Source organism: Xyrauchen texanus, chromosome 44 (assembly GCF_025860055.1).
Source record: "Xyrauchen texanus isolate HMW12.3.18 chromosome 44, RBS_HiC_50CHRs, whole genome shotgun sequence".
NCBI classification, from domain to species: Eukaryota; Metazoa; Chordata; class Actinopteri; order Cypriniformes; family Catostomidae; genus Xyrauchen; species Xyrauchen texanus.
This window is the reverse complement of record NC_068319.1, coordinates 10,669,790-10,690,356: the sequence shown is the minus strand read 5'-3', so window position 1 is coordinate 10,690,356 and position 20,567 is coordinate 10,669,790. Positions and strand designations below refer to the sequence as shown.

Sequence of the window (20,567 nt, the reverse complement as noted above, 5' to 3'; positions counted from 1 at the left end):
AGGGATAGTTCATCCAAAAATGTAAATTCTCTTCAGCTCTGTTGGTCCATTCAGTGCAAGTAAATGATGGCCAGAAATCTGAAGGTCCAAAAAGCATGTTCTAAAAGTAATATATAAGAATCCAGTTGTTAAATCCATATCTTCAAAAGTGATTTGATAGGTGTGGGTGAGAAACAGATCATTCAAGTCCTTTTTTACTATAAATCTCCATTTTCACATCTGAAAATCACAAGTGGCACCTATTTAGTTTCACTTTCACATCTGAAAGCGAAAGTGGAGATTTATGTAAAAAGGACTTAAATGTTTCTCATTATTTACAATTCATTATTTTATCAATATTAGGGTAGATTAACTACTGAGATAATGTGTCACATGGCAGCTCTCGTGTCATTTTAAAATGATTTTAGTCAGTGTTAATTTACTTTTTTTTTTTTTTATGTCTACAAATGTTTTGAGTAGGATCAAAGTCATTACAGCAAGTCAGTCAACTGGTGGCCATCTCTGGAATGCTCTTAGGAAGCTATTTCCAGTCATGAAAGTGCAGCTGCTGTATACTTGAATGGGGGAATACTGAAATCTCAAAAACAGTTGGTCAAGATTATGGTCAAAGAACAGATTTTAAATCAGCAGTAAAATTTGACAACAGTGGAATAATAAATTGAGCTCCTTTACCTCCTTATGCAACAAAAAAAAGAAGCTGTTTTCCTGGCTTGTATAGTTGGTAAAGTTGGTAATTGGCTCTTTTACCTGTTTACATCCATTGACTCTGCTAAATAGTCTGTTGTAGTATGTTCCACAACAGTGACAGCTTTTCCATTAAGCCCGCAGCCAGACATTGAAAGCATTTTTATATTGCACCTGGTCAGAACAGGAAGTTTTGTGTTATTTTTCTCGGTTAATTTATCTGGAATTTGGCCAATTCATCTGCTTTGGCTGTTAAATAGCTGTGTTTCATGATGTGCACTGCATGCTGCATGTGTGCCCATTACCCAGATGGGGGGAATCGTAGCCCACACCAGCACCCTCCTAGATCTGGCCAGATCAGTTTCCAGTTTAATTATTTACAACTTATTATTTTAGTTTAGTTTTTACAAAAAACGTGCTATGTGTCTTTTTTTTTTTTTTTCTTGCAAGCTTACAAAACATAGATTTGTTTTTTAAAGCCACATAACTGGGGGCAGTTTTTTTAAAGAGTTGTTTTTTTTTTTAAAGAAACAAACAAACAAACAACCTAGTTTTACCAAAAACTATAACTGGTAAAGTTAAACTAAAACCTGTTTTTAATATACTGTTCATGCTTCTCTCTGTCTGTTGTTATTAAAAATACAGCTTCAAGTATTCCTGTGTTCCAAGTGTTCCTGACTTGAGGTTGTATGAAGGAGACTTGTTTATGTGTTTATGATTTGAAGGTGATATCTTTATTGACTTTATTTAGGGAGTCTAAACTCTAAACAGTTTTTTCCAAAGAGCTCTAATAAAATATTTCACAAAGAAAAATGTACAAACTGGAACAGTAAACTTCTGGCCGATGGAAAGAACCCATTATTTCAAGCTTACGAATTTGATTTAATAATCAATGTGCCTGTCAATACACAGAGTGCATAACCATGGTGGTTGCTGTAGTAATTCTTCTTTTCAAATAAATACTAAGCAATATCACTAGCAAGTGTTCTGTTGGCACCCTGGGCTATGGCCTTGTGCCAACAGCGAATCACTGCCATGCTGATATTCAATACAACAGCATAATTGCAAGTGTGATATTGCTTTTAAACAACAGACATTTGGAGTGAGATAAACACTGAAAAATCACATTTATTTTATAAGAATTATCAGCACTCTTTGAACTTGTCTAATAAAATTAAAGAATTGGATCCATTAATGTTCTGTAATTCATAATTTGTGCCATAAAAATCTAAGGTATGGCATGAAATAGACCATATAAGGAGCCTATTTTAAGAGCGCTAGCACTAAGCCCTTTAAGCCATAAGCGCAGTTAATTAACTTGGCCATGAAGTGTTGGTATTTTTGTGCAAGCATGCGCTAAGTCTAGGCGCAAATGGGTTTGGCGAAATCGCACGCAGGCGCTAATTGGGTCAAGTGCAATTTAAGTGCAAGGTTCTTCTCCAGCATCGTCTGCAACATATTACACTCCATTTCCTCAAGCACCAATGATATAAACAAAGACGCACATTCATAAGAAGTTGGACGTGTAATTGGACTGTATGCAATGTATTAGAAGAATAGAAAATATGGACTTACATTTTTTGTTATTACCTTTGTTATGTGGGACACGTTCCTTTTAGGCATGTGAAATGTTGTTCAGGATATGTATGTAGGCTCCGTTAAATTATAGAGAATTTCAGTATTATTCATCATTTTCATCTACTGACACACCTATAATGGCTAGTATTAACTAATTGTATCGGCATATACTTCACTTCTACCGATCAATTTTGAAAAATTAAATTCATTTATTGAAACACGAAAAAATTAAACCAAAAATATATCTAAATTCAAAGTACATTTCAAATAAAAAATATAATCAAGATAACGAAGTGGCCAAAAAAGCATTCCAAATCCAAATATTTTACTCTCCAGGCCTCTTTTGCAGTGACATAAAACTCACTCTATGACAACAGGTGGAAAAATACCAATACAGATAAGATCATAAATACAATTGTAAATATAAACATAATAATAATTTGACCATGACCTATAGATAGTTTAACACAAATCTTATCAAATTGTGTATCATAAAAAGCATTTATCAGTGACATAAGTTGATGTTCCACCATATTTTCAAAGTTTGGACATTAACTTTATTACCACCTGCTTATGAAAATAGAGCCTGAGATATTTTAGTGGTATTTCATTCACAAAAGCTGGGAAATACTGTAGCTGGTGCTGGCAGCTATAGAATTACAGGTTGATGTGTAAAGCAATAAAGAAAATGTATTCCTCTAAGCTGAATACACACTGGCATAGTCAATTCAGCACATAGTTTAAACCATATAATTCACTATCTTCCAAAATGACATATGGACAATGTGACAAATAGCCCTAGAAAGAACAATGTATTTCTTCTGTATGAGGTTATCAGAAACAAGGCCGTGCTTCATTGTAAGTAAGCTGTGCATTGGGAGAGCCACCCATGGCCACAATTTCTCCCAACTCCACTTTGTGATGGTGTTAGTGAGCACATACAAGAAAAGAACACAAACATGTGTATTTATTATTCAAAATTACAGTTTTAGGGGGTTATATTTTATTTGCAAAAAAGCAGTGACTCTACTGAATGTTTAATTGTGTTCTCGGGCGTAACAGCTCTATATTTCATGTCAGATGCAAAACAGAATGATTACACCAAGTAAGGAGCCCAGTCTTCGTCTAAGTCATATTTTCCAAGAGTAAAATATATTGTTTTGTTAGCAAACACTGTGTGCGAGCTCGTCTTTTGTCATTGCTTTGTTTACTGCAGAAAATATTGGGAGCAACATTCTAATTGGTTGAAATCGCTTGGTATGCAACGGATTGGGTTCTCCATATTTGACGTTGCTAGAGGACTTCCGATTAATTCTGCATTGTCCTGATGGAAGCACAAAGCTTGGCAGTGATTTTAAACAGCATCCGTCTGTCTGTCCGTCCGTCCGTCTGTACTTCCATCCATCCATCGATGCACATTTTTATCAATTTCATTTACTTGCATTACATAGCAATTCAGTGCATTGTTTTGGATGTAAGTCATAAGTGTCTGAATAAATGTATTTTGGAGTACTATGACAGAGTATTATATTCCACAGTTCATCACAGTACTGTATTTACCATTGTCAAAAATGCACAAAACCAAAATTGGAGTTGGAATTTCAATGACATATTGACAGCTGAAAAAATTGGAGTTGGAATTTCAATGACATATTGACAGCTGAACTAGACAGTTACACATTTTTTTACTTATGTCTTATCCTGATTTATTCCTTCCTCTGCCCTCTTCTCATCACCGGCAGCAGCGTCCATGATGACTAGCTGGGCGGTTACAGAAGGCTGCCCCCTTGGCCAGTTCCCTTGTGGAAACATCAGTGTGTGTTTGCCCCAGGTCCTCCAGTGTAACGGCCACAGAGACTGCAAAAATGGAGCGGATGAAGAACACTGTGGTGAGATCATGTATATCCCAGTTTATTTATGATACTGATAACTGCAGCAAATTTATTATATGCAATAAAATGGAGGCGCCGGACATTTAGCACACTCAACCAAATTTGATGATATTAAAATATGTAAAGCACACTTAAGATCCAGGCTATAATTTTTGTAAAAGCTTCTGATGATTTAATTTAAATTATACATTTTAAAGAGTACTTGGATTTTCTGTAAGGGCAACAAATACAATGTGTGTGAATTGAGTGAAAAAGAATGAACATAACAAAAATTGCTGTAACTGCAGGAGGGCAAATTTACTTTATTCAGAGAAACAATCAATAGATGCAACATTGTGAAATTGATCATTTTTTCCCCTTTCACTTTATTTCTGATAACTTCTCATAAGCTGTTAAAGTTTAGTTAGTTGTGACATCATGCACAGCTCTGTGCAATCAATCTACAGATTATTTATTCATTAATAGTGAAAGGTAACGTAAAGATTATCTTATCGCACATAAAACTATCTTGGTATTGTATCTCAATGCCAAATCAGTGTGGAACATCTCCACATGCTTATTACTATTCATGAGCTCAGCCTTCTCTATGTAGTGATGTCAGATCCTGCATCTGCATTAAAAGCTATTCTCAATTTATAAACCACTTTGTTCCACTTTGAAACACATTAGCAGCTGATGTTTATTCAACTGTGATGTAATCAGTTTCCTGTGGAGTGAGGAATTCTGATGCCCTTCCTTCTTAGTCTGTAAATACAATTTTTATTTATCTTTATATTATTAGAGTGACACTTGATTTTCTTTCCACAGGAGACAACAGTGGATGGGCGGACATCTTTGATCGCACTATTAAAAAGTCAGAGCCACAGGACCTTCCTAATGATTGCTGTATGTGTCCTGTTTTCTTATTCCTTTTGGAAGAGATAATACATAGATTAGCATAAGTGATGTTATCTTTGGACTCATTCAAATTGGGGGAAAAAATACCTCATCCAAAACATAGCTTCAAGGGCTAGACTCGTTGGGGGGGTGTGGGGGTGGGGGGAGGGGCTAGTGGTATATGGAATATTTTGTCTTCTCTTAAAATGTATAAGATGAATTTATCGGATTCGAAATTAGTAATTGACTGTCCTTTTTGAAGCCAGTGCTTAAATTATCATAATGGGTTTACTTTCAGCAAGAATAAAAATGGTTTATTCTGACCACATATGTTTCAATGGTGAAATATTTTACCGCAGAGAGCAGGTAATAATTCATGAGACATTTAGAAACCAAACTTGTTCCTATTCAGCCTCTGTCATAGTAATAATTTAGCATATTGCATATTGATAATATTAATATATTTTGATGTACTGTTTTTGTTCACTTGTGCAAAGTAAACAATTTGATGTCTCCTGATGTCAAATGTAAAATAAGTTGAGAACCACTTCTATATAGGCCTTGGAATATTGAACATTGAGTATATTTTAACACTGTGTATGTTATTCATGTGCAGTTTTGGAGCTGTATCCAGAGAACTGTGACTGCATGAAAACCGAAGTGGAATGTGTGGATGTGAACCTGCATTTTGTACCCCTCCTCTCTTCCAATGTAACTTGGCTGTAAGTACATGGAGCTGGGAGCCATCTACAGAGCTTTACTTCTCTGCTCCCGCAGGAGGTTATTAATCTGTAGCTGGAGAAGGAGTATGAATTTGACATCAGTGAGACATAGAGCTTAAAGAGATAAAGAGGTTCTTTGCACTGTATAAGTACCAGAAGAAAGAAATCCAAGTTTGAGATTGGGAATTTTTGTTTGCTTCTATACTATTGTTCTGGTAGTTCCAGATGAGTTGTATTTATGATTTTGATTTATTGTGTACTGCACATTAAAGCTATTGAGCTTCGAAAACTGAATGGGGTGTTTGAGATTGGTAGGCATTATTTAAGGAAAATTATGATTTTTGTTTTGGAATGAGAATTCTGAAGATGATTCTTTGGTATCTAGGGATGTTTCTGAAAAGTGAAGGAATGTTGGACAATATCAGTGGTTACTACTGCAAAGTTGTATCCAGGAAAATCACATTGTCTCATTCTTGAATGACAAGAATCCTTGAAAGGATAATTCAATTCAAAATCTTTTTTTTATTTCATGGAATACCAAAACACCAAAGGAGATATTTTCTGCAAAAAATTACTTAAGGTGACATGGGACACTTTTTTATACTTTCCCCTATCTCAGCTTAGTTTGTAGAGACAACTAAAAGTAAGCCATTCACATGTTGATTAACTTAAAAAGTGTACAGTAAATAAATACTCTGTTGTTTGAGCATCGCGACCAACCCAGTATAGCAACATTGGCTCAAACAATAGTGTGAGCTAGGGGTGGGACTATCTGTTTGCATTGCTGTTTGGTACAACTAATAATGCAGAAATTATACACCTCATATTTAAACTTTGGTGTGTTCCTCACTACCATATAACAACCATATGACTTTAGAAGACTTAGTCCACTTGTTGTATGTGAAAGAGCAGCCTGCAGATTCTGCTAAATATCTTGCTTTTTATTCCACTTAAGTAAAAATCTTACAGACATGAGAGTGAGTAAAAGATGATAGAGTTTTAGTTTTTGGGTGAACTTGCCTTGTTATAGCTCTGAGAGTAATGCTGTGCTGTTTATATTTCTTCAGGTCTCTGAAGAACAATAAGATCAGGAAGTTGGATGATTACATCTTCTCTAAATATTCACAACTGCAGAGATTGTGAGTATCAGTCCTTCGAGTGTGGAAGTGGACTGACATAAATTGGCACTAAATCAGTTATGGATGTAAAAGATGATCATATAATCAGTCAAGAACAAATTATAAAAATATTTCTGTTTTTCTTTTTTCACTTAACATTAATGTGCCTTTTTAACATTAGTTTAAGCATTTGGTATCATGAACTACTGTACAAATATTGTTTTACAGCACTTATTAATCTAGGTTGTTAATTTATGAGTCTACTGGTGTTTATTATTAATGTTCGTTCATTATACATTAGCTAATGTTAATTTATACAAATTGAAATGTGAAAAATGTATTAGTCGGTATAAAAGAACTTTAAGTATTGTTCTTATTTACTTCTGCATTAACGTTAACATTTAAAACCTTATTGTAAAGTGTTCATAAGAATTTTTTTTTTAAAATGTTATGGGAAAAAAACAAGCATTCCTAATTTATAGTGAAACATAATTTCACTATAAATTAATACGATTGTTGGACCATTTCTATTGCTGAAAGACTTCACTTGAAGTTTATTTGCCGTGGCTTTCCACTCCTCATGTTTTCCCAGTTCCCAGTGACACGTAAATTTATGGATGCTGTGCAATTTCCAGTTTCTGATAAACCGAAATATCTCATCCCTGAGAACTTTAGTTTACGACAGTAATCCCTGTTCTCTGAGGGTGATTTTAGGAACTGCCGAACAAGATCATAACGTGAACATGGCAACAATGTACAATATTCACATATATTCACAATATTCCTTAATCAAATCATATAAAATTAAATCTATGACACTTAATGCATGCAAAAATTATTCGCTTTCCATTTCAAATAACATTTGTGATTTAAGCTTTCTGACGACTTCATTGCATTAGTTGTAAACTATTGCACTCAATTCTTTCAATTCAATCAATTTAGCTTCTATCTACTGGTAGGCAAATAATAACGCTAGAGAAATTACTTTAGATAAATATTTCAAGATGAAAATATTTTTTTTAATTTCAATTAACAATTATAAAAAAAACATATGTAAAATTTGCACTAATGAAATGCACAAGAAACTTGCATTGTAAAAAGTAATATGTGATATCTACTTAAGAAAAGGTAACGATAATAAATATTATATTTTTGAGTGTGTAAAGGGGTTAAAGGGAAAGGAGGAGGTGAGAACCGGCTTGACGATATAAATAATAGTTTAATATAAAACTGAACCAAAAAGACATATACACACACACAGGTGTCGGACAGCTGTCCGTAAATCTCTCTCTCTGTCAAACTGCCGACTTCGGTCGGCCTTTATCCCTCTCGAGGGCTAACTAGTCTGATTAGGGGCCGAGTGTGCAGAAACGCGACCCGGACCTGCCCTCCATCCTGCCACAGAGTACATTTAAACCTTTTTTAAATGCAGTCTCCTCAATAAAATCATGTAAAATAAAATCTACAACAAATTAACAAATTAATGATACAATATAATCTAAAGAGACCAAATCTCCTGGCCGAGATAAGCAATTATCTGAGATCAATGTATCTTTTCAGGATCATTTGTTTCATTATTTTTGATGATTACATATCTTTTTCCCTGGATCTCACATCCTCACATGGAAAAGATCTCAAACACGAAGTCATGCTCCTTTGAATGTGTGTTTCACTGTGTGTGTGTGTGTGTGTGTGTGTGTGTGTGTGTGTGTGTGTGTGTGTGTGTGTGTGTGTGTGTGTGTGTGTGTGTGTGTGACTTTGTCAAGAACATCTGCTTTTTTCACATAATACTGGAAAACTATGATTCATAGAGTATAGAAAAGACAATATACTGTATGTATAGGACAAAAAATCATAGTGTGTGTGAAATAATTAGCAGCTGAATAAACTTATTTAAACAATTTAGCAGATTTTTTAACACTGGGTATAACTCAAACTTGATACTCTGTCATAAACATTATTTTTGAGTGATGATGATTTTGAGTGATGACATGTGGTGATGAGGATAAAATATCCCTAAAGCTACAGTTCCAAATAAAGGACAGTTAGGACTATTGGGACTGTCTGTGGAATGTCTGTTGGGATTACTGCCGATACACTGAGTTGGGCCAAATTGAATGGCAGTCGTCCTGTCTTTGCAGCTTTCATAGCAGTTTAGGACTTTTTATCTTTACATCTCTAAGCTTTTTTTGGCCCTTGCCATTATATTTAATAGGGATACGCAGAGAGACATCAATAAATGATGGAAAGAAGAGGGGGGAAAAAGATTGATAGCTAAGCCTGTGTTGCCAGCAGGGCTTAATGCATGTGCGCTAAACAATGGTTCTGACTGTTTTGCCTTTCTGTTGGGGAATGTAACTAAGTGTCAAAGTGAAATGTTCCTTGCAACCCATTTTACTTCCATTATCTGCCATATGTCTGGGTAAAACAGATTGTTTCATTTACTCAGGAATACGGGTTAACATCTAATGTTCCACTCATTAAAGCATGACAACCAATATAAGCTTCAACAGAAAATATATCTAAGCATTATAAATAGTAAACAACATCCACAAACTCCTCACAGAATGTCCTAAGGTCAGCTAGGACTCAAACCTTTCTGTTGTGAGGCGATTATGCTAACCACTGAACCACTGTGCTGTAGCACTGTTGGTTTGTAATTACAATCATTAAATTGAAAAAGGTATGACCTCTCAGAGAGGTCAGCTCACTATTAAATTACTAAATTTGGACTTTCTCCTCCATTAAAAAAAAGCAGATTTCTGGGTTACAGTGAGACTTATAATGGAAGTGAATATTTCCACGCACAATTTTAAAAGTATAGACACAAGAAATAAACAATATGTGTGTTAACAATTTTTTCAGTGTGATAAAATTGCTTACTAACCCTTTTTGTGTAAAGTTAACCAATAATCAATTTTAGAACTTTAGTGCCGTGACGATGTAATGTTAACAAACCCTAAAACCATAAATATAACTGGAAAATAATGACTATTTAAACAACTTTACAGCTCAAATAATACATGAGTTTTAACAGAACAATTAATGTAAGTGCTTTTATCAAATTAAAAGAGTCACATTTTTGACTTTAAACCCTCCAAAAATTGGCCCCATTCACTTCCATTGTAAGTGCTGTAACCCAGATGTTTTCTTTTTGTAAAGAAAAGGAGGGACGTGTCGAAATAATTTTTGTAGTAATCAACATTATGCCACAAATGCTGGCGATTGAGCTCAACTTGTACTGAACCCAGAATATTCCTTGAAGTATTAAATGAGTCTAATTAGTTCCAATGAAGTGTAGTCGATTTACCAAACTGCGTTGTTTAAAACCTATGATTTTTTTTACTCATTTTTCCAAAGTACGTCGGTTTTTTTTTATTCTTAAAAAGTTCATTATTTTTAAATACTGTAAATTAGTCATTTGAACATCATTTAAAAACTACACAATTTAGTTGGATGAAAATATGCAGTTGAAACAGTAGAAATACGGATAGTAAATCTTAAAAATATAAAATAAAATGTAATGTTAAGTGTTGTATTTTAAGTGTTATGTATAGAAGTGTTAGCTGATAATGTGTGTAGGTAGGAGCTTTAGAGTTTTGCATTTCTTTACAGGCCATTCCTCATGTGTAGTACAGTAGAGGATGATTTTGATTGCATTTTTGCTTGATTTGCAAGTACATTTTAAGCACTTATGGAAGAAGATCCCAGCTCACATTATCATAATCTGCCAATTTACAGTTATATTATATATATATATATATATATATATATATATATATATATATATATATACAGTGCATTTCCATCCAGACATGGAATACATTGCATTCAGAAAGTATTCAGACCCCTTCATTTTTTCACATTTTGTTATTTTGCAGCCTTATGCTACAATTCTTTAAAAAAATCACATCAATCTACACTCCATAATGACAAAGCAAAAACCAGATTTTTGATCACTGCAAATGTATTAAAAAGAAAAAACTGAAATATCACTGACTGTAATTGGCTTTGCCAAAGTATCTTTTAAGAACAGCTTCTTTGCAAACCCTGCATTACATTGTATCAGATTCTCCAAATAATCCACAGTAAAATGTGTTGTATTAGCATTCCTCATTTGTAAGTCGCTGTGTATAAAAGCATCTGCTTAATGAATAAATGTAAATGTAAACATGTCTCACAAATTTTAGGTGTCAGGGAAATTATTCAAAATAAACTTCAGGCACTCTTCCTTTGAAAGGCTGCTCTGATAGTTTTATTTAGACTAGTATAAAAGTATCCTTCTTTTGGTGCAGTCTTTTGAAATAATATTAGGATATTGTCTATCCTATTTAATTTGTTTTACTTAATACTGGGCAGGCCAAGTTACTGAATGTGAATATGTGTCATTGACATGTAAATGTGAGCTGACATTTGTTAACGTGTTAATCTGTTTGAGGTCTGAAAGTTGCAGAAGTTCAGGATGAGCTGTTTTTAACAGCTTAGTTTAAACAAATGGTATTTTTGGACCGGTGAGGAAGTTTTCAGTTCTAAACGTTACATTCTAAAGTAAACACTCTTTATTTCAAAATATCTGGGAAAGTTCTTCTCAAAATGCAACTCAATTTCTCTCTCTCTTTCTCTCAGATGGACATTTCTTTTCACACAAATTATTGCAATGCCATATACAGCAAAACAAAATTGGTAACACTTTTCAATAAGGTTCCATTTGTTAGCATTAGTTTACAACATTAGTTAACATTAACTAATGTGAACAATTGTAGTTTTATTAACTAACATTAACAAAGATGAATAAATTCTGTAAACGATATATTGTTAATTGTTTGTTCATGATACCTAATGCAGTAACTAATGTTAATGTTTTTGTAAAGTTTTTTTATGTTTTTAGAGTGATTTGTCTGATAATGGCCCAATTTTCCTGACTTTGCCCTGTCTAAAAAGACTTGGTGTTTCATATTTTGAAATCATAATTTTGCTGAAACTTTTGTCAATATTGACGTTCACTTGGGCTCGTCAGTTGTGGAAACTGGACCTCATGCTTCAGTTGGTAGTAAAATTTCTGGCTCTAGGGGGCAACGAAACCAACACATTTCTAACCCTCAGGCATACATAAATTACCCTCCAACCTTGCAGGCAAGAGTCCAGCTTTTATATCACTAATGTTTCTGAACCTGCCAATATACAACAGAGAACAGGAGCATGCCAGGTGTGTTTCTGGGCTTCGAAAACATCAAGGGCTTGTGGTGGTGTCCTCCTCCAGGAGAAATGTTATTTCTCCCTTCAAGAACATTTTTGGAGATCACAGTTGAGGTCCTAAATAAACCCAGATCCATTTCTTTATTGATGAAGTACATTGCCTCAACCACCTGCATGTTATTTGTTACACCACATGCTTTTGTTTTCACTTCTCTATTATGACTATTTCATCCAGATAATTTAGTTAAGTTAATAATACATTCTTTCGTTCATTCTTTTCTTTACATGAATGCGCCTTTGCGACAACATTTGAGACTGGTCTGATCTGTTACCATACATGGATGGTGTTTATAATGCCAAAATTGCTGGAGTAAGAACATTAAGTGACTTTTTTAATTTGACTTAGGAACAGACAAATAGTGAGTAAAACACACAAGAAAATACCATATTTTGGTTCTCTAAGTACATTTTCTTTAATGCATTAAACAACACTGTCAAACTGGTACAAGCTTATCCTACTCAATGCATGTTCGTATAGTTCACGCGTTTACATAGAAATAAAAGAATGGTTGCAAAAGTGTTCAGTGTGAACAGCCCCTTAGAGTTGGTGGAGGTCATTAGCCATTGCATCTTGCTCTTTTATAAGTGTTTCTCAGATTAAGCATTGAGTTTTTAAATGCTTTGTCAGGAAAGAAGTTCAACTTGGAAATGTGTGTCTCGAGATCCTCGCATTCGGTTCCATTCTGTTGTGTTCCATCTGATTGAACAACCCCTGTCCTGGGCTCATAGTCTGAGCTGCTTCAGCCTAACCTCTGTGTAAAGCAGTTCAATGGAAAGGAGGAGGCGAGAAGCGGCTTGACAATATAAATTAAATTTTTATGGTAAACTGAACCAAAAAGACATCAACACACTACGGTCAGCTGCCGTAAACATTCTCTCTCTCTCGCACCACCGTCCGCAGTCGGCCTTTATCCCTCTTATAGCTTGTGTCTGGGGAAGTGTACTGTGGCATTAGTGCCAGCGTAACAGTATGTGAACTGTCTATTGGAGCGCCCCACACACACATTTTACTTTTGACTTAACATTTAAGAATATGGACCGACTAAAACTTTTGGAAATAAAATCCTTTTTTTTTAACAGCCAGGAATGTTCTTTCCAATGATTTAATGGTGCTGTATGGTTTATGTATTTATTGCACCCTCTTGTGGACTAAGGAAACAGCATCAGTTTAAGAATCAGCTTCTAAATGTTTTTTTTTATTATTTTATTCAGATTTTGAAAATATTTAAGGGAAGATTTTGAGTTTAGTTTCTCTACTTATTGACAGCCCTAATGCACATGACATCAAATAAACAAGAATTAGCTCAGAAGTAATACAAAAGCAATCAGATTAAATTAAAAAAATGTAATCCAATACATTACAAAACAGACTTCAATTTTAGATTACAATTCAGAAGGAATCTACCCCACATTTTATATAACACATAAAATATATAGGGGAGGTGTGTTTGGCTTTCCCCAGTGTTGTTATCATTAACGAAAACTAAATGAAAACGGTTTATTAACTGAAACATAATTGCATAAAACTGAAATTATAATACATTTTCATGATTTCCCAACTAAATAAAATAAATGTCCAAAACTCATTTTAATTTTAGCTTTTGGCATACTGTATATTATTAAATTGCTATAACAATAGACAGCCGTTAAACATTTTTAAATTATATGTTAATGCATTAACTATGGGTGCCCTAAGGTACTAAAACTGAACTATGAAAAACTTAAAACTTAAAACTTAACTAAACTGAACTTAATAAAAATAGAAATAAAAACTATATTCACAATTCAATGCAATATTAACTCTGCTTAATATCACCTAATAAATCCCACTCGCAACGTTTGATTTTTTGAAATATTGCACCTAGCAATGTCAATGGAGCATGCCTATGCATTTATTAATTCTTTCTTTCTGTTGCAACAGATTTCTTCAAAACAATGTCATTCAAATGGTCTCAACCCAGGCCTTTAGTGGACTATTCAGACTAGGAAGACTGTAAGTCCTTCTCTTTTCTCATCTTTATACTTCAGATCCGCAATGGTTTTAAATGGATAGTTCACCCCAAAAAAAAAATATTTGTCATCATTCTAAATGTTAGCCTCAGTCACCATTCATTTTGTATGCTTCTTTCATCCTGCCATACATCTCCTTTGTGTTCCACAGGAGAAAGTTTGTCTTACGGATTTGGAACAGTGATGACCGGTTTTTATTTTTAGGTGATCTATCCCTTTAAAATAATAAAAGGGAAATAGTGATTCTATTTTGGTGTTACTCTATATTGCCTTAATGTCATTTTCAATCATTTTATTTTATTCTGCTCCTACATAAAAGGCCAGTGAGAGAGTGTGTTGTCAATAGCAAGGTGCTCAGATGTCTCCAGCTGTACTCGTATGGGAGACGAATGTGTAAGATGGAATACTAAACACAGAGGCATTCGACGGCACCCATGCATGAGTTTGCTGTGTGTGTTCAATGATTCTTCTGCTGCAATTGTTTTAGGAATACAGTGACTAATTTGGGTAGCATATTTTTGTTTTTACAATGCTGATAAAAACTTACTTTGCTGGTCTTAGTTGGTCTCCAAATCTGGTCAGAATGGTTTGTTTGCTGGTTTCAGAAGGGTTTTCTGCACTTGTCAGTAGGTCAGGCTAGTTGACCAGCTAAATCAGCTGAGCACCAGCTTGGCTGGGCCAGGATACCAGCTAAACCATCTTACTGTCTAGCAAAGTATCTTGAATTAAGCTGTTTTTTCCTGCCTTCTTTACTTTCTTTGCTCTGAGACCTCTTTTGTCCCAAAACCAGCAGGATAAATGACAAACCTAATCTTGGGAAAAAGAGTGGAAGTCAGTCTAGTAGGGCTTAATGAATATTGGAAGTGTTTTCAATTTTTCTGTAGCACTTATGAAGGAATTACAGTCTTTTATCTTTTCTGTACCGCTCAATGTTTGTTTGGATTTTAATAGGATTTCAAATGAAACCTCAATAGTTATGCCGAAACTAAGCAGTGCTCGTATTCATTCAATCTATTATTTTCTGTAAATCTGTAAATCGATCCTCTAGACAACATAATGCGTAGCCTTGACTGCAGACAGAGCTGTTTAAAAATGTCTAGTCTGTGTCTCTAATTAAACGTCATCTTCTGTGCAGGTTTCTTAGCAAAAACGACATAACTGATTTGGGACCCGGTATATTTAGAGATCTTCATGAATTACAGTGGCTGTAAGTATGCAACACAACACATTCAATTAATAAGAAAAGGGAAAATTAGGTCATATACTGGATGCAGACCAGACCAGAGTTTTGTCCAAAAATAAAAAGTCATAATTTACTAAGCCCCATGTCATTCCAGACACGTATAACTTTTTTCCTCTGTGGATCACAAAAGGAGTTCAGTTCTGAAAAGGACATAAAAGTGCCATAATAGTAGCATAAAAGTAGTCCACATGAGTCATAGTCCAAAACTTCTAAAGCCATTGCTTTGTTTAAGAAACAGATCAAAATTAAAGTCATTATCCACTGATTAAGAGTGATGTGCATAAGATACATCACTCCATGTTTGACATTTTGCATGTCTCATTATCAAATGTGATGTGATGAATTTGAAGATTTTGATTTAAATTTAAAAACAATAGTCAATTGAGTGCTAAGACAGAAGGAAATATTTTCAGCAAACAATGACTTAAAGGGATAGTTCACCTAAAAATAAAATTTCACTCATTTACTCACCCTCATGCCATCCCAGATGTGTGATTTTCTTCAGCAGAATACAAAGATATTTAGAAGAATATTTCAGTTCTGTAGGTCTATACAATGCAAGTGAATGGTGACCAGACCTTTCAAGCTCCAAAAAAACATAAAGGCAGCATCAAATATTCCATAAGAATCTATGTCTTCAGAAGCGATATGATAGGTGTGAGTGAGAAACAGATCAATATTTAAGTCTTTTTTATCCATAAATCTCCACTTTCACTTTCAAATTCTTTCACATTCTGAAAGTGAATGTGGAGATTTATAGTAATAAAGGATGGATATATTGATCTTTTGCTCACTCAAAGTGATTGCACTACTTCAGAAGACATATATTAAACTACTGAAGTCATATGGATTACATTTATGCAGCCTTTATGTGATTTTTCGAGCTTCAAAAGTCTGGTCACCATTCACTTGCATTGTATGGACCTACAGAGCTGAGCTATTCTTCTTAAAATCTTTGTTTGAGTTCAGCAGAAGAAAGTAAGTCATACACATCTGGAATAGCATAAAAGTGAGTAAATGAGAGAATTTAATTTTTGGGTGAACTATCCCTTTATATTTCATACTGTTCCTCAAACCAAGCTATAAAACTTCAGAAGACCTGAATTATTGGACAGGAGTTGTATGGGCTACTTTTTATAGTGCTTTTATGCTGTTTCTTTGTCATTTTTGGAGCTTGACACATCAGTCCACATTTATTTTAATTGTGTGGAAAGGAGTAGAACACTGCTGAATATAACTTTTTGTGTTCCATTGAACAAAGAAAGTCATACAGGTTTTGAATTTGATGAGGGTTGGAATAATGACAGAATTTTCATTTTATGGGTGAAATATTGCTTTTAAAGATCAAATTATAAATTATCTTTGAGCAACCATTTGAGTGTTCAGAACTTAAAAAATGCTTCTGTTCAAGGTAGAAAATGCTCTAATGCTTCATTTAAATTGGCATAATCATCCAGAAAGAGGTGGTCTGTGAAAAAGGTCTGTGGGTAGCTCTCATTCAGTAAAGTTTGCCTCTGAAAAGTGCTCAACTATGTATAAGCGAAGACATGGTTTTGCAAAAATCAGCTGGGAATTATTTGGGGGGGCTTTTCCCTGCCAGCACACATGCATATTGGGCAGCTTCAGGCTGTATCAAGAACAAGCACTGTCACAAGATGTGCCAAGATATTTGATTCACTGGATTCTTTTCCATTATACTCTATCAATGAATGTATCTTTTAAAAGGAACCTGACATTCTAACCACCAGTGTTCAAATTGTCAAAGCTCTTAGAGGGTCCCTGTCCCCTCATTTTCACATGCTAAAGGCACTTACTGTATAATGGAAGTGAATGGGCCAGTCCATAAATGTTAAAGTAAACACTGTTTCAAAATGTTTAAACATTATACATGTTGACATGATTTAAGTGTGATAAAATCTCTTACTAACCTTATCTTTGTGAAATTAGAACCAGTAATAAAACTTTGTTGTCATGATGACATAACCCTGCAGTCTGGTAAATGCTGTAAAGCCAGAAAATCCATGATTTTATCACACAAAAATCATGCCAGCATGCACTGTAGAATATTTACATCTTGTGACTATACTAGTAAAACAGTGTGTACTGTATTTGAATGTTTATGGACTAGCCCTATCAACACCCATATTAAGTTATTTTCTTTAACCTCAGTTTTTCCTTTTTTTATTGCACAAGAGTTGAATGGGCTACTTTTTATTACACTTTTATGATGTTTCTTTGTCATTTTTGAGCTTGACACATCGGTCCATTTTTTATTTAATTGTGTGGAAAAGAGTAGCGAGAACACTGCTGAACATCTCATTTTGTGCTCCATAGAAGAAAGAAAGTCATATGGGTTTGGAGTTAGATGAGGGTGAGAATGATGACACAATTTCCATTTTTGGGTGAAATCTTGCTCTAACCTCATGCGACCCTGCACACACATGCATGGATTTTGTATTTTGACTTCACCATTTTCAACACATGATTTTAATTTATTTATCCGACTAATCTCAGTTCAGAAGACTCCAGGCTTTTTGACATAAGGATACATGTGACAAAACTACATGGTGCCGATCATAGCAGAGTTTATCTTTGAGACAAACAGGATTCAATGTAAAAGTGTAATTGTGTTTCTTACCAGATGTAGTTTTGTTGGTGTTTGAGTCAAAAGATTATAGTCTCTAGTTTCATTTGATATGCCATTTTTTAAATTTGAGTCATTTATACCGAAACGCCATGCTGCTAAACACATTGTACACTAATGTGTAGTTTAGCAAAATGTTTCCTTATAAATCCTATCTTTTCTGTGCATTATCACACTGAGAATCAATGGGTTCATCCAAAAGCTGAAAATGTTTCTTTCAGAGGCTTTATATGTAGTTTGGACTGTTCTGATCTAGTGCAGACAGACAGCACACTGGAGGTTAAGTCATTCACTAAATAGGGAGCAAGGGAGCATCCTATAGCTTTCCTAGGTGCATTCACTCCTAAATATCTGACCAAAAGTTTAGGTTCAGGCTGCAGATGATGTTTGGACCACTCTACATGTTTGGCAGACATGGGACAATTTTAATCAGTACATAGATTCAGAATGTATAATGTAGAATTTTATTTGAACATGGTTGGCAGTGATTGGAGGATGCTGACCATTACTTTCAATCTGAATTAATCATGCTAATTTCTGATGTAATGTCTGTAATGTGTCACAGATAACAACACTCCTGGAAACATTATAAACAATTGGGAAAAAAAAAAAAAAATCTGAATCTCATGGTTTGAGGAACCGGAGATGACCTGCAGAGCAGAGTCATGATGAGCTATTTTCATGTTGATATTATTATTGTTATTTACTTAATGTATATACAATACATTACTTACTTGAAGAAGATAAACAACACTCTTAATTACATTTTAATATAATTTTTAAAGCATTTTATTCACTATACAATACAAATATTAATGTGTATTGTATTACACATATATTAAGAAGTGAAACTCGTGAAATGGCTGATATTAGTTTAATCGAAGACACTATTTTTATATTACAATCTAAAGCCTAAGTGGGCAATGCTAATGAACTGTAATGCTACAATAGTAGGTCTATGCACTGCAAACAATAAAATCCTGTAATATAAAAATGCAAAAAGAGGATTTAATAATGATGAAATAATTTATTAGTAAACCTTAACTTCACTGAATTTTTTTTACATATAAACACATTGTGATCAGTACATATAAGTAATGTTTGATTCATTTAAGCATGAAAAACAATATAAGCTTCAACAACCCTACCAGAAAAACATATCCGAGCAGTATAGCAGTTAAACAGCTTCGCCAAACTGTAAAAAAAAAAAAAAAAAATAGTTAAATCCAATTGGAGAGTGATATTACTCTGCTGCTTTCCTGACTCCTGAAACAATGACTTGACTGACTGAACAGCTGTCGCACTTGACTCCTGCTTCTCATGACACAGCCGGACCTTGATTCTCAGCTAACGGATATGACGTAAACACGAAGGGATGAATGACATATGCGTGCGATTTCTCGCCTAATCCGACCCGATGACTCAAATTCCCCCAAAATAAAAATCTTTATTGTAGGCTTACTTGAATGAATCCGGGTAAGACAAGGACATGGTTTTGAACATGTATTTGTTTTATACTCACTCAATAATGAAAATTTTGTAAATTGTAATAAAAACAAAAAATCATATATAGTGCAGTTTTAAAAGTAGTCTCACTGTCCACATATGTTGCCATACATTTTCAGGAAAACTATTTGCTCTAGAATTTGTATTTAATTAATTAATTGATTTATGTTTGCATGTATATTAGGTGCTACTAGTTACAAAGCAAAAAGGGAAATGGAAAATGCACACAGAAATCACGCTCGGGTCTCAGGAGAATAAAGATCAAATTAGAAATTATCTTTGAACAGAAGAACACAAGTCCTGAACACAGACGGTTTTTCAAAGTAGAAAATGCTCTGATGATTAATTGAAATTGGCATGATCATTCCAATAACCTTTTCTCTAACCTCAATTTGGTCAATGCCAGCACTGCCAACTCTTGTATTCCTGTACTTTGTACATCTGAGCTCTTTGTTTATTCTTGTCCTCAGAGTCTTGGATCACAATCCACTTCAAAGCATCTCTCCAGATACTTTCATCGGGTTGAAATTGTTGACATTTCTGTAAGTATCTTGATTTAAAAAATATATTTTTTGGTTTTACTGAATTAAGGATTTTCATTTGAAGTAATCAAGCAATATAATGTTGTGCTTGTTGCTAATGAAGTCTGTGTAATATGAAACTGCAATACCCTGTCAGGAAAATGTGAATTTCTAGCAATTTATAGGACTTAAGGTTAAACAATAATTTCTTATTATATATTGTATATTTCAATGCAATGGTACATTTCCTACAACAGTTTGAAATGTCAAATATGCACCTTGTACTTATCGCCTACCAATTACAGGTAGCACTAAGGCAATGTAACGGTAAGCAAAAATGTGCAGAACTCATGTTTGGCCCACAAAGCCTGAAGCATTGCCAGTTTTGTGTCTGCACACTAGATGTGAGATACAGATCTTGGAATTGAAGCTAGCAGTACACGTTAGACCTGTGGTTCTCAAATTTTCTCCCATAATCTGATCAGAAAAAGAAACATAAAATTTTGTCATTTAAAAA

At 34.2% G+C, this 20,567-nt stretch overlaps 1 protein-coding gene across 1 annotated transcript in view; it reads left to right on the top strand.

Moving 5' to 3' along the window:
* LOC127636783 (relaxin receptor 2-like) overlaps positions 1–20,567 on the top strand; it is a 56,612-nt gene that overhangs the window by 7,233 nt on the left and 28,812 nt on the right. The window contains exons 2-8 of the mRNA XM_052117513.1: positions 4,005–4,151; positions 4,962–5,039; positions 5,647–5,752; positions 6,820–6,891; positions 14,048–14,119; positions 15,272–15,343; positions 20,000–20,071. Of these exons, the coding sequence (XP_051973473.1) occupies positions 4,005–4,151; positions 4,962–5,039; positions 5,647–5,752; positions 6,820–6,891; positions 14,048–14,119; positions 15,272–15,343; positions 20,000–20,071 (619 nt within the window). The remainder of the gene's footprint in view (positions 1–4,004; positions 4,152–4,961; positions 5,040–5,646; positions 5,753–6,819; positions 6,892–14,047; positions 14,120–15,271; positions 15,344–19,999; positions 20,072–20,567) is intronic.